This window comes from Erpetoichthys calabaricus, chromosome 2, assembly GCF_900747795.2.
Source record: "Erpetoichthys calabaricus chromosome 2, fErpCal1.3, whole genome shotgun sequence".
Taxonomy (NCBI): Eukaryota; Metazoa; Chordata; class Cladistia; order Polypteriformes; family Polypteridae; genus Erpetoichthys; species Erpetoichthys calabaricus.
In genome coordinates, this window is record NC_041395.2 from 86,057,433 (window position 1) to 86,072,505 (window position 15,073).

A 15,073-nucleotide genomic window follows, 5' to 3' on the forward strand; every position below is an offset into this window, starting at 1 on the left:
AAATCAACCGCATAAATAAACACCTCATTTTCTCTCTGCAGAAAACATCATTTATTTTGCAAGCTATGTAGCTTTAGTTCAAGATAAACCTCAAATGTTGGGCTAAACTAGGCCTAAAGTTTGGTTTTATTTTGTTTCTGTTGGTCTCCGTCTCTCTTGCATAAACAGGAAGTAAGCAGCACAGAAGATTAACAGTTCAAGTGATGACAGTGAAAATCGAAGGAGAAAAGCAGATATAAGAGAACAGCTGAGGCAAGGGGACCTGCAATAGTACTTGTAATGTGTCACAAATCTCTTATTTTAGGTTGATCTGAAAAAAGCTGGTTCTAGTTTCTATTGCAGCAACATTTCTCTGAAGATTTAGGTGTTGCACTCACTGCATTTGTTTTTTTTTTTTTTTTGTGCATCCTCTTTTGCATAAGACATTTGCTAGAACCATACAGCACCCCATCATTCGCATAATTAAACAATTATTAATAAGTATTTATTTATAATAATTATTAATATATTAATATTATTATATTATAATATAATAATAAAAATTATTATTATTATTATTAAAATTTATATTAATTATAATATTAATATTATCTATATATATTAAATCCCTATGTGCGTCCAGGTGTCCGTGTGTGGGTGTCTTCTGATGAAGTGCGCATGCGCGGGGCACGGTGCGATATTACTGTCAGAGAAAGTTAGAGGCGTTTTACGGAAATACAAACCAGTATTACTGCGAGAGGAAATTAAAGGTACACAATACAGTGACGCATATTACAGCCACATACAAGCCAGTATTACTGTCAGAAGAGATTAAAGGCATATTACCGACGCGCACGCCTGTATTACCGCCAGAGAAAATTAAAGGTATATTACGGACGTACAAGCCAGCGGACGTACAAGACAGTATCCTTCAATAAGGGTGCGCATAAAAAGACGAACCTCAAAAGGGCGAACTCGATTGGGCGCAGCGAATAAAGGCGCGCTCAATTGAGGTCACCTTTTTGAAGGTCGCCTTTTTGTGCGCGCCCTTATTGAATACAGCCGTACAAGACAGTATCATTGTCACAGAAAATTAAAGACACACAATACACGGTGGCAGCCCACGAAGAACGGTCAGCTCAGCAAGTAAACATCAACATAAGAAAGGCTGAAAGAAAGAAAAATACGACCAATAAAAAGAATGAGGTCAAAGTCCCTTGCCATTTAATATAGACTGTTCCTACTAATGTTTATGCACTACTGTTCTAGCGCCCGTTATTATAACGGGCTAAATGACTAGTTAATATAATAATAATGTAATAAGCACAAAAATAATGCTAGCACATAATACTGTACTCGTGGACAAGCCCATTAGCCACTTAACTGGAACTCTTACTGTTCTGCATTAGATCATTACTGTAGGCTGTCAGAGAGGCGAGTATTACTGTTTATCATTATGAATAATGTTAGGATTCATAAGGATATTCCATTCAGTAAGTCGATGTCAAGATACTAAAAAGCTACAATAGTGACTCTGATGTGCTGCCTAATAAGAACATGATGCAAAAACTTAAAGTAAGCAACATAAATAAGTAAACAAAAAATAACTTATGACTGAGCCATTACCTCCAACAGATATATTCTGTGTGAATACTAGGCTGCCATCTCTGAAGCAGGAATAACTCCCAGAATCATTAAGTCTCGTGGAAAAAATATTCACTCTGTCTCCATCGACTGTTCTCTGTACATTAGATTTCATAGGTCTCCCATTAAGCTTCCATTTTGTTGTGGATAAATTTCCTCTTGCATCACCACTTACAGGTGCACAATCCAGAGTCATATTTGTACCTGGTACCACCAATTGGGTATTTGTAAATTGCACTGTGGGGAGAGAAAAAAAAAACACTTAAAAACATAACTGAAATGTTTCAATTTTCTAAATCAAACACTCAACTAAGCACTTTGCTGTGCAAGTCACCATTCAGTGATTCTTCATCACAGGTTCATTCAGTACATTGAACAGTGTATAGTACAAGTTACATTTATTATCACACAATAGTATAACAGAGCTTTTGAAAATTGAGAAGATTTCACAATTTCAGTTACCATCTTTCAGGGGAACAATTAAACAATTACATTTAGAATTTTAAAAGGGCATGCAAATGAAATACTTTTGTCATCTGTGTAACTGGCAGTGGCTGGACCACTCACTGGCCAAGAATTCACCACTGGTGTGTTACTATGCCATTACATGTTTATAGGAGCAGGAAGTAAGACATTTAATTGAAATGGAAATGTAAATAAAGCAAAAATGACATGTTTCTTGTTGGCTAGAAAAACAATGGCATAACTAAACAGTCAATTTGAGCATTTATCACAAATCTTTGTACTGATATTTTACATTTTGATTTGAACCTTATTTTATTGATTTTTTTCGTTAGTGTTTGGAAAATAAGTGTACACCAAAGTTCCAAGTCCTTTACAGAATTTTAGAAATTTTTCTTTTCCTTTCCTCCAGGTCCAAAGGTAGAGACGCATCGCTATTTTGCGACACTACCACTATCACAGAAGGAATGGTTTTCTCAGAATGATGTCAAATGTCACTTTGACTGAGGTAAAAAATACTATTAGTTATGTGAGGCCGTAGAATCTTATTCTGCTTGGTTTCATTCTACTATGGGCATTCTGGAAAACTATAGAATATTTTTCCAACAGTGGATTTTCCTTTCACCAAAATTTGAGATGTATTGGAGTATTTGATGTCTTATACATCCTGTGTCCCACCTGAGACATTAAGCACTACCAGGAACCTTAAAAGATCCTTACAGAAATCCAGGTGTGCCATAATCTGTACCTCTGTACTACAGGTGGAGGCTAGTACCTTAAAATATTCCTCTAATCCAGGGGTGTCAAACTCTAGGCCTGGAGGGCCACAGTGGCTACAGGTTTTCATTCTAACCCTTTTCCTAATCAGTGAGTAGTTTTCACTGCTAATTAACTCCTTTTCCCTTCATTTCAATAGCCCTGTTTTTAAGGATTTAGTCCTCTGAATTGATTTGTTTCTTCAATAATTGGCAGCCAAACAGAAATGAGACATGAAACAAGCCAACAGATGAACAGCTAAACTGGGATTTCAAACTCCAACCAATTTCACTCCAAACAGTTTCTTCATGAGAAGCTGATTCTTGCTCTTAATTAAGCCCATTAATTCAATGGCTTGTTGCTGCTCTCATTCTGTCACAGCAGATTTTTCCAAATTTGTCGATTTTTTTCTGTTTTTTCTAAGAACACCGTCAAAATGTTTTGGTGACCTGAGAGATCAACCTTACTGAGACCTTCACCTTTCTTTATTTTCAGATATTTTGTGATGGGCACAGGTGAAGTGGTCATATGGTGGCTTGTTTGGCTACTAATTAAGGAAAAAGAGACAATTAAGGGGCCTGAGTCAAGTTAATTAAAACTAAAGCAAAAGAAGTTAATTAGCAGTAAAAACGGCTCACTAATGAAAACATGCAGCCACTGTGGCCCTCGAGGACCGGAGTTCGACACCTGTGCTCTAATCAGTGGGTATGTCATACACAAAAGGGTAAATACATACAGAATATACAAAGTCAGTCACTGTCTATTTTTCTTTAAATTATTTCTAACTATTTTCAAATTATCTGAAAATTTGGATTTTCACTTGACCGTTTCAGAATTTCCTTCTGTGGATTAAAAGAAAGCTATCACCATTTAATGCATTAAGAGTCCACATTTAACACAATTAAAGGTAAAAGGTTTAAGGGTATAAATAGTTTTATGGCCACTGTACTAAAAAAAGGGAGTTCACCTAACAAAACATGTAGGAATTTAACACTTGCCCTAATTTGGGCTGAGCAGGATTTAGCACACTATCAGGTACTTGAAGCTACTCCATTTTTCATGCATATCTCTTCCCATCATCTCAGCTATCTGATAACTTAAAGACTGCTTCTGCCCTCCTGTGCATTTTGCTTATGAGACACATATAGCTGTGGACGATGCTCTAACTTACATGCTCCACCGAGCCAACTCCCACTTGGACAAAGCTGGTACCACAGTTAGAATAACATTCTGATTTTTCCTGTGCTTTTAACACCATGCTGCCTCATTGACTTGGGGGAAAAGCTCAAAGCTTTGAATCTTGATGCCCCCACAATTTCCTGGATGATGGACTACCTGACCAACACAAAGCAGTTTGTGAGGTTGAGAGACTGTGTGTCAGAAATAGTGGTGTATAATACTGGAGCACATCAGGGAATTGTCCTGTCTCCCTTCCTGTTTAGTCTCTACACAGCAGACTTACAGCACAATAATAGTGCTTACCATCTACAGAAATTTTCAGACTACCTTGTCATAGGTTTCATTAATAAGATAGATGAGTCAGAGTACAGGAAGTGTGAGGAGGACCTTGTCTTGTGCTGCAGGTACAGCAACCTGCAACTCAACATCAGCATGACAAAAGACCTGGCGGTAAACATCAGGTATGCCAAGGAGCCTCTGAGACCAAGTCACTATTTAGAGGTAGGACGTGGAAGTAGTGCAGAGCTACAGGTACCTGGGGTTTAATATAAACAATAAAGTGGACTGGTCTGACAACACAGTGACGCTATAAAAGAAGTGCAAGAGCAGACTGTACTTTCTAAGGAGACACAAGTCTTTTGATGTATTCTGTATAGCAAACTGCTGGAAATGTTCTATTAGTTCATAGAAGCAGTGTGTTGTTCTATGCTGCGGTCTCCTGGGGAAGAAACTTAAGCTCAAAAGAAGCACAATGTCTGAAAAGACTTATCAGGAAAGTCTGCTCATCACAGGGCGAATGTGTTGTGAAAAAGAGTATGGTGGAAAAACTGGATGTCATCATGAAAAATCTCTTCCATCCCCTCCAGGAATCGGTCTCTTGGATCACTTTTACCAACAGACAAATTCCACCATACTAAGAAACGCCTCTGGGGAACTGTTTGTCCATTGCTATCAACCAAATCAATGCTTTGTCCAGATGTACTCATTAAGTTTATTTTTAAATATTTGCACAATATATATTTATTTATGTGTTTATTTAGTTTACTTACTGTAATTAATTGATCAAGTGATTCATTGGTTACATTATTTGTCCTGTGAATCTGTATCCTTGCTTTTAATATTTCTGCAGCTGTATGCATCTGGATTTCTCTATAGGATTAATAAAGTTTATCTAATCTGAAGGTTATAACCATTCAACCCATTCAGCCACTAGACAACACTGTGTTCTATATTTATTTGATCCCTTGTTCTCAAATGTTTTAAGGTATTTGGGCCTACTTTTACGATTACAGTTCAAGTCTTTTTGTCACTCTTGTGATGTGAAATTTTGCATACAAGTTGATAAATATTTTGTATGTCTTTATTTGTAATGTAGACAAAGCAATGTAATATTAGTTTTACATTATTGATAACTAGAGCAATGGTTTAAGAACCCCTTCCCCCTTTAAGGACTGAGTCTCTTTGTAATTTTACGACAGGGTTGGGAGAAGTGCCTCAAACAAGTTTGACCCATATTTCTCTGCTAAAGTCTCTCAGTTAACCCCCACAGGAAAGCCAGGCTGCCTGCCAAGCTTTAGCTTAACATGTTTTGGAGGGCAGGTGTGAAGGTGTTCTATCCTCCCATTGGTCTGAAGTATGGCTGTTTGGAACTAGCTTGCATCAAAAGCCTTTAAGTACCACGACACCCTATTGGCTCTAGGGGTTGGACAGAAAACATATAAATTTGCTTGCTTTACCTCACTCTCTCTCTCTTTCCAACCTGATGAAAAAACATCTCACACCATGAACTGAAAAGGCCAACACAATGAAGAGCACAACTCGGCAGCCATACTGAGACAGGCATGCGGCCTGTTCTGAAGAAAGCCGACCAAAAATGAGGACTTAACTAGACATTTTAAGTAATTAAAAAGTCTGTGTGCGGCCTGAAACTACACATCACCATTTATTAGGTTGTATGGTTGCCAATATTCAAATGTACTTTGCATATTGTTATTATTTATGAATATTATCAATAATACATTATTTAAATTGTAACTTAACTCCTGCTTGTCTTTTACTACACCTAATTGCCTGAGGTTATACATGTAGAAGGGAAGGTGGGGAGAAGTTATATGGTACAATACCTTATAAACAGTGGTATGTCTGGGAGATTTGAGGCTTTCTGACAAAGGCTACATATTAATAATACAAAAGGGGAAAGTAGAGTAATATTTCTCTACCAAGACAAAATAGTCACACATAATGTCCCCAACTCAACCTTGATTCAACCTACTATTGCTACGTTATAAAGGTCTTACTAAAGCCTTACCTATACCATAATTTTCAACAGGCCCACCACTTGCCACTTCGGCTTCTAGGTGATCTGTGAACTGCTGACCCATTTCTTATTTCTGAATGTGTACTTTTTCCTCTTGTGGTGTATGGCTGGGGCCCTTGCCAGGCCAAGATGCCTACATAGTGGAAGGACATGGGGAGAGAGCATATTCAGGGCATTACCTCCCCCTGGAACGTGGGACGGCAGCTCATCAGGGTTGCAGCGGTGTCTCTGACTACCATAGGGCTCCTTAGGAGTTGGAGTTTGGAGCAGCCCTGCTGGGTTCCATGGGCGCTGCCAGGGGGCGTTGCAGGAATGGCTGAGCCCTTTGGTGGAGCACTTCTGCCACACCTTGAAGTGCTGCCAGAAGAAGATCACTAGACACTTAGAACATTTCCAGGTGCCCTATAAAAGGAGCCAGCTGCTACTACTCCCTTAGTCTGGAGGAAAAGATAAGAAGCTTGCCAGGAGGAGTGGAGGCGGACTGAGAGAGAGCGCGACAAGAAAGAGAAAAGAAGAGAAGTGCATTTGGTGCTGTGTAATGTGCTTTGGAACTATGCTTTGTAGGTGGGAAACAAGGGAAGGCATTTCCCACAAAGAAAAAGAAAAAAAATCAAAACATGTGAAAATTAAAATGTGTGTGCTGAACTTGTGTTCCGTGTTTGTCTGTGTCAGGTTTGGGTGACCCTCAGCAGGCCACACTCTTCATAACCAAAAGTCCACTTTCTGTTTGCCTCCTATGATAAACAGAAGCCAAGATAGTCATGTTAACTCAGAGGCTATGTGGTCAGAAAATTTGTACATGCGGAGTCTCTAGAAGAATTCGATGTACTGACTGATGCTTTGTTATACTTTCTGTCGGAAGATCATCAAGAACATAGGCATTTTAATCCAGCTGCGAAGAAAGGCCTGGAAGAGCTTTTCTATATATGGTTGAAGATCTACCTTAATTTTGCACCTTAATCACCTAGGAGGCTCACCCACTAGGTTGTTCAGTGATTATCACTCACCATTCTCTGATTTAAATTTGTATAAACCCTTCAGGAATGCGTTGTCTTTGTGTCTTAAGACAAAAAATGGCATATTCACCCATAATGAGTATCAACAGGATCAGGTAACAGAAGGAAGTTTAGTCAGAGTGCAGCCCAGAAAGGGAATTTAAAATGAGAACCCCCAGTTTTTTAAATCACTATTGTAAGAATCCTGGTTAAAGTGTTAAGGCAAGGCAATAACCTTTCCAGGGGGATACATACTATGAGCTTAAACTCATTCTATAGACCAGCAAAATGACAAATGAGAATGCTGGTGATGATGTTAGCCAGAGTAATTCACGGTTACTCTTCCACTGCAGGAAGAAAATTAGACCTACAAAGTTAAAGAGGAATTAGAGTTATTGGAGAAACCTTTGAATATTGCATTGTTCATGAGGAATGCTCTAAGCAGCGCAGAGACAAATCATGCACTGTAACAAGTTTTTCCTTTTAATGCTATTTTTGTCAAAAGAAGCAAATTTAGAATCATTATTTAATCTAATATATTACAGATGTAGGTGGAAAAACTGAGTAACCAGAAAAAAACAGAACACAGACCCAGGGAGAATGTACAGTAAGAACTCTCAAACTACATAGGAATGAGATTTGAACCTTTGAACAGTTAATCTGTGAGGCAGCACTGCTGACCACTGCTCTACCACCCAAATAATTTAATTTGGCTTACTTTAAAAATATGTTTAATTTTTTATCTTTATCTTATTTTTTCTTTGAGATACAGTAATTAAAGTTCCTATACAAAAACACAGAAATTTGAGACTCTCGCAACTGTGGACATAACTTTAGTTGCACACGGAAATGCACAGTATGGCACATAAATGCAGGCAATGGACATGACCATCTTTTTCATCAATGCTAAACCACTGCTGTTTATCCTCCTTGAAGAGCAGTGCACAAACAAAAAATGTTCAGCTACCAGGTCAACAAATAAAGCTGGTCTAAATTACACAGTTATCTTTGAAAGCAAGTATTTTGTAAATATTTATTTCCCAGCTTGGAGTACAAGGGTACACTTAATTTTAGTGAAAAACAAAAAATAAATAGCTTGCAGTAAAACACAAATTAGAGTACAGCATGATGTTAAGATACATTTTTTTCCATTCAAACTCTGTTTCCCTGTTCAACTTTAGAACTAGCCTTCAAATATACTGTATAAATTTAAAGGCACTTGTCTATTCTTATTGTCAGGTATCCTAGTAAAGCCAATCATTTGGAACACAAATGTGTACACTATTCAAAACCCTTGGTTCCTGGTCATGGTGTAACTTTTAGTTTGTTGGCATTTGAAGTTCAAAATGATCTCCATAAAATCAGCACATGTGCTCTCAGCTTTGTGACTAAAGGCACTTTTTAATATTATACTTTAATGGGCCTCCAAGAAATGATGTGTACAATTACGGTAGTTGTTTTGTCAGTCCAGTGTTCCAATCTTTATTACTGCCCATAATGTTTTATATTTATAGCACCTCAGCACTTAGGCATCAAAATCATTTATATAAATTAAACAAAGCTGTAGTGCCAGACCCTTGCAGAAAACCACTCTTGATCTCATCTAACTGTAAATAAAAATAGGTGTTGATTTTGCACCTATCTGTAAACAGTGTCCAAATTCTTTGCTTGTTGTAGCTTGATGACTGATATCCTATGAGTACGTCATGAAAAGAATTTGGGATGTCAATGTGGATAATACTTTTGCTCCTCTCAAATTATAACTTTAGTGTATTAGCCAAAGATAACCCACTCTTCCATCCAACTCTCTCCAAAAACACCTGCACTAAATATGCATTTCTATATTTTGACTTTTGCATCTGCTTCTATTAGTATATCTGCAGTACATGTTAATCTAAATGGGTTATAGTCACTATGGTTAACATGATCTCCTTTTTTTTAATACTTCTTGACTGATGCTAGCTCACACTCTTTCAGAATTTCCCCTGTATGAAGTGAATCCTGAATAAATACACATCCAAAGTTCACATACTGTAAATATATAAAAAAATCACTAACTTATTTGAGAACTCTTGGGTGTAAATGTTATTCAGTCCCATCGGTTCTCTTGTTTTGTCCTCTTTAGTAATTAAAATGTACTTTACTTTCTGCAAATCTCTAAAACCTTTGAGTCTCTTCTTAATGCTATCTATAGCTATTGGCATATTGCTGACCTAATTTATTAATACCTGTATAAATCAAGCAACTTTGAGGTCAAACTCAATACTGTAATATACTATTGAGATCATTTCTGGAGTACTGTGTGGATTTCTGGTCACCACTATACAAAAAGGCACAGCAGTATTAGAAGCAATGAAAAGACGAACAACCAAACACACAACAGACTCTGATAAGCTCAGCTAAATGAACCTCTTTATGCCAGGTGGCAATATGGGAACCTAAGCCAGGCCTTAAAAATTCTCAAAGGCACTGATAAGGTGGACTGTGCAGAATTTTTTGAGATGGAAAGTACATCATATACTCAAGGACACTGCTGGAAATAACAGTAAAAGGAAGTGCATTCATTGAAGGAAGAACTGTTATACAAAGGGTCATGGGAATCTAAAATAAAATGCAAATCATGTAGCTGAAGAAGAAAAATTAACAGTAAGGTTAAAAGGTACTATATCTGAAGGGGGAACTGGGAAACTTCTAACTAAATGTGCTTGGTGGACTCAATAGTCTTCTCTTGTTTGTCTGTCTTCTTGTGCTCTTATATTCACAGTTGAAAATTCAATATTTTCTTTTTCACTATCCTTGTGATAATCGTAATATATCTCACCTCTTTCTTAACTATTTTCTTATCAAAATAATGAGACTAACATTTTTTACATTATTAGTTCCAATATTTGCTAAATTGTGACACTGTCTTTAGTTTAGTACTTACTTACGTATTATTATTTGGGTGAAGCCTTTAACCAACATTTGGGAGATACAACTGGTTACTTTTGTTTTTTTTTTTTTTTTTTTAAACAGTTGCAGCAGTGACAGGTAAACTGACTTACTCAAGATCACACAGTGTCAGTAGTAGGATATGAACCCAAAACCTCAGGGTTTGAAGTTCAAATGACTATAATTGAGAAGGCTATCATACCATTCTAAATAGAGAACTTAACCTCACTGTACTTGCTTCAAGAAGACACCATAATGCCCATAATATCTCACAAAAGTGACATATGTACCATATAGGACGTTTTACAAAACTAACACTCCAGGGTCTGGCCACAAATTACACTTCATTATACTTGATCTGAATAAAGTACAGACAGCATAATAAAAGAAAATCTTATTCAAATAACCCTCTTAATATTTGTCATGCACAAACAAAGAAAAAAAAATTGTGGTCTGCTAGAAACTTTTACATTCTATAAAATAATATAGGGAAATTAAACGTAAAAAGGTTCAGTTCTTCAAATGAATAGCTGTATTTATTTTGAAATTATATTATTCCAAAGCAAAAGTTCAGTCTGAGCATCTGTCTTTAAACTTCTTACATCATTTCTCTTTTATACTTCAAAACTTAAGGTGTAAAATTTCCAATTTCAGCCTAGTTATTGGCGGTAGAGACAATTAGGTTGTGCCGGAGTTTCTGTAATTTTTTGTTGGCATATTCCTATGGGGTCTCTGGGAAAACAGGTACTGCAAAGCAGATCTCTGACCTGGTGAAAGTGATTTCTTAGGGAGCAGTAAGTATGGCATTAGCTGGAAGAGTTTGGTGAATGCTCAACTGGCGGGAGGAAATGAAGCCAGAATATAGAGGCAATAAAGGTGAGGAAGTTTAATTAATACTTGTGGTAAGCAAATGACCTTGGCATTACGCCCAGAAGAAAGGGGTATAATAACTGTGTAGCCAGGTCCAAGAGACAAACAGGACTTTTTTTTTGTTTTGTTCAGTTCCACTTTATTGTTATTTTGATTTGTAAAACAACTTTTTGTTTTACATCTGACTTCATTGTCAATACACTGGGTTTGAGGGGAGGCATCATCTCAATGTGATCACCTAGTGGTCAACAACATTTACAAAGTAAATTTGACACTCTAATATATAGCAAGTAACTCAAAACCACCACAAATACCAAATTCCAAAAAACAATAAAGTTTGGACACATAATGATTTTTATTATTTTCTTGTGGCACTGGCAATTCAGTGGCACAATCTTTATGTATAATATGCTACCGTGGCTGTCTGTTTGTCTGTCCAGGATTTCAAATCACCTGTAGTTCGCAAAAAAAGAGAATGAGTATGAAAACTATGAATGCTCAAGTCAAGTGTATTCACTGCACATTATCGTGCAGTGTGCCGTTACTGGTGTTTAATATTGCTGAGTCACTGTTCTAGGAGATAGGGTTCAAATTTTGACCCGTACACAATTTGAGTGAAGATAGTACTCTGGGGACGTTGAACAGGAATCCAGGTGGCTTTGATCTGCCCCGATGTCTCTGGTGTAATTTAAATCACATTAGAACAAAACATGGGCAATGTGCAGATTCTGGGGTGAAATGAAGTAACAGGGTATTAACTCAGTGCGACATTACAAAACAGATCTGTTTGAAAACGTTAAAGAAAAAAATTAACATTCTTGCATTAAGCTTAAATTTAACACACTCCCCTATTTTTCATCCTTTGAGATACAACATAGATTCCTATAATAGTCAAACATGATTCTCACTATTTTAGGGTGCTGCCTGAATCTGTAACCTTTATATAAAGGCCGTGTCACATTACATGACTTTCAGAACAATTTTCAGTAGTAGACTTCATTTGCACAATCTAGAAGAGTCGGCGGCAGTAGTAGCATCCAGTGACTCACTCCAACTAGTCCAAAACTTTACCTGGAACAATCAAACAGGCTTGATTTTGTCTGAAGTTATAGGGGCAGGCTCTGTGCACCAAGTGCGGACAACCAGTGAATGCTCATCTGGAGTCATGAGGTGTGAAAATGCAATTCTCAGAATGAACCTGAAAAAAAAAAAAGGTGTGTGTATATCTGTGCATTAGTTTCTACCTTTATCTTTGAAGTAATCTCCTTCTGCAACTGTGTATTTGATGACATTGCCTTTGCTGGAGACATACCTGGAACTTTGTTTCTGGAATATCCTTGAGTTCCTTTGCCATGTTATGGCAGATGTCAGAAATGTTTGAAAATCTTTCTTTTCATGGCAGTTTTTATTTTTAGGAAGAGACAGAAATCATAGTGTGGGGGGGGGGGGGGGGGGGGGAGGTGGGGGCTAAGTTGCATGAATTGGGTGATGATCCAAGGAAGCCAAGAACATTGAACACAGCATGGCTTGGGCACTGCCATGATGGATAACTCACTTCTGTTGACATCGTTCACATCTTCTCATCCCACTGAACCTTTTATACTACTCAAATATAGTTGACTTTTTCATGGTGTCCTTACCATATTCTACTTTAAGCAGCTCCAACATTTCAGTAGCACTTTGTGGCATGGGTGACACTATACGACCAGTCTGGGAATTATATTTTCACTCTTTGTACCATGCATATAATGCAGGGATGAAGAATAAAGAATGTGTGTGTTTGGACCTCACAAACAGAAGAGGAGCTCATCTTTCTCATGTCTCGTGTTTTATGCAGAGACTGTGGGCTGACTATGACCACTACTAAGAAGTGTATTTTTTTTTTAAATCTTATATTGTAATTTGCTGTGGTAAGAAATTATATATACTGTCAACTATTCAAAAGCACAAAATAAAATTGGACAAATTTACTGTATAATGAGCCGGATGTTCTTTAGTGTGTACTACCAATGGTAGAGCAAGACTTCTAGTTGGTTTAACTGGCTACAATTTTTTAACAATCCAGTAAGGTATAGGTATAGCCATTTTCATGGGTGCAAGGTAGGGACTGGCACTACAGGCACCAGAGAGCCAGGAAGAAAAGTGAAGTGTCACCTTGGTAGTAGAACATTTTAATAGAGCAATTACTAAGGAACTGATCTTTGGGTCGGGTATGGTGGATTCTAGAAGAAATGGCCAACAAAGTTCCAGGTGTCAATCCTGACTTCAGAGGCGTTTCCTGGCCAAGGCCTAAATGGTTCCTACTGACCTACATTGAATTTGGAGCTGAGGGATTTACAAAAGGGTAGAAGTGAGGTCAAAAGGTCATGCAGAGAGAAAAGGAAAGAAACAAAGGTGGGAGAGATGTGTGTTTATTTGTAGCTAATGACGGTGGAGAAGTAGACAATCAATCCCAAGATTACACCTTTTTTTTTGTTTATTTTGTACTCTTAATGCAAATCACCTTTCTTGTGTCTTTTATTTATAATGAAACACTTTTTTAATGCTTAGGCCTACTTGGAATTTATTGTTGATTTGGGGTGGCTAAAAAGAGTCCCCTCTTGTCCATTTCAGTTAATCCATTACCGTACTTAACAATTTAATTTGTTTTCAGTTTTAAAATATAATACATTGGTCACAGAGTGATTTGCAGTTTGTTGATTTTTCTGTTGTGTTGCGGGAAGGAGTTGGCACAGGAAGAGAAACTAAAGGGGAAAAAAGATCCCAGATGACATAAAGCTTTATGGAAATTGCTTAAGAACAGTTAGACCTTGCTACGTGGTGTCACAGGAAGTGTGCAAGACTGTTGATGTATCTACTTAGTGTGAATGTGTCTTCCAAACAGCAGCAAAACACTATTAAAGTTCCAGTCAGAGAAGACGGAAATAGTTTGAAGCTTCTAATGTTTGATGACAAGGAAACTGAAGATAGGGCTGAATTGTCTGTCTCAGTTAACTGTATAGCTGTATAATGAAAGAATGCATCAATAACCAATTTCCCAATTTATTTATATGATCTCAACTACAATGGATTTAAGTAAGATACAAAATAGCTTCATTACAGTCATTGGACTGAGAAATGAAACTTGCTTTAAGCTGAGGCAGTACTTTCCTAGAGCACAGCAACCGTACAGCTAGCTTACAGAAATATCCATCTAATGTATTAATCTGGCGCCCAGAAGGTCTAATGTATTTCTACACACAAAGTAAACTGGTGTCAGCTAGCTTAGGCTTATCTGTCACAAAATCAATTCTCCTTTTATTTAAAAGTGTTCCACCATGTGTTAAATGTTATAAATTGTACCTGGAAGTAGTAATATTTTGTCCTGAAAAGCACTGCTCTCTTAGATTTCTCTAAATTGTAAATTAGTCTTCTTAATGAACACATGCATTAACGTTCAGGGCAAGGTTAAGTAATAGACAGCCCATACTTATTCATATGCTGCTGCATTTGGTTGTATTAGCAAAATATTAAACAAACAGAAAATTTAATAGCACCTTAAAAAGGTGTGATAACAGTCTGTCACACTACATTTAACACCGTTTGCATCTGAAGCAGCACATCAGGAGTAATTCACCAAGAAGCACATCTCTAGTGTCAATTGTTAGGTGGCAAAGTTCCTCAACAAAAGGCAACTGTAGAAAGCAGTAAAATTAATTGATAATTACTAGTATATTATTTTTATGTGTTTAATGGCTTTATCTTTTCATACACATACAAAAGTATATAGTTTGTACTAGAAAAAACAGGACAAGGGTGGACACTTTCCTATGATATAAATCTCCAGTCACAGACACACTGCAGGAAAACAGATAATGCCATAGGTCACATACAGTTCTTTCATATAACCAAGAACTTGCTAGAGTTTTCCAGATACTGGGAAGAGCAGAAACCAAGAGTA

General features: G+C 37.2%; 1 protein-coding gene across 1 annotated transcript in view; it reads right to left on the reverse strand.

Moving 5' to 3' along the window:
- il6r (interleukin 6 receptor) overlaps nucleotides 1–15,073 on the reverse strand; it is a 65,862-nt gene that overhangs the window by 32,568 nt on the left and 18,221 nt on the right. The window contains exon 2 of the mRNA XM_028794028.2: nucleotides 1,606–1,860. Coding sequence (XP_028649861.2) covers nucleotides 1,606–1,860 — 255 coding nt within the window. The remainder of the gene's footprint in view (nucleotides 1–1,605; nucleotides 1,861–15,073) is intronic.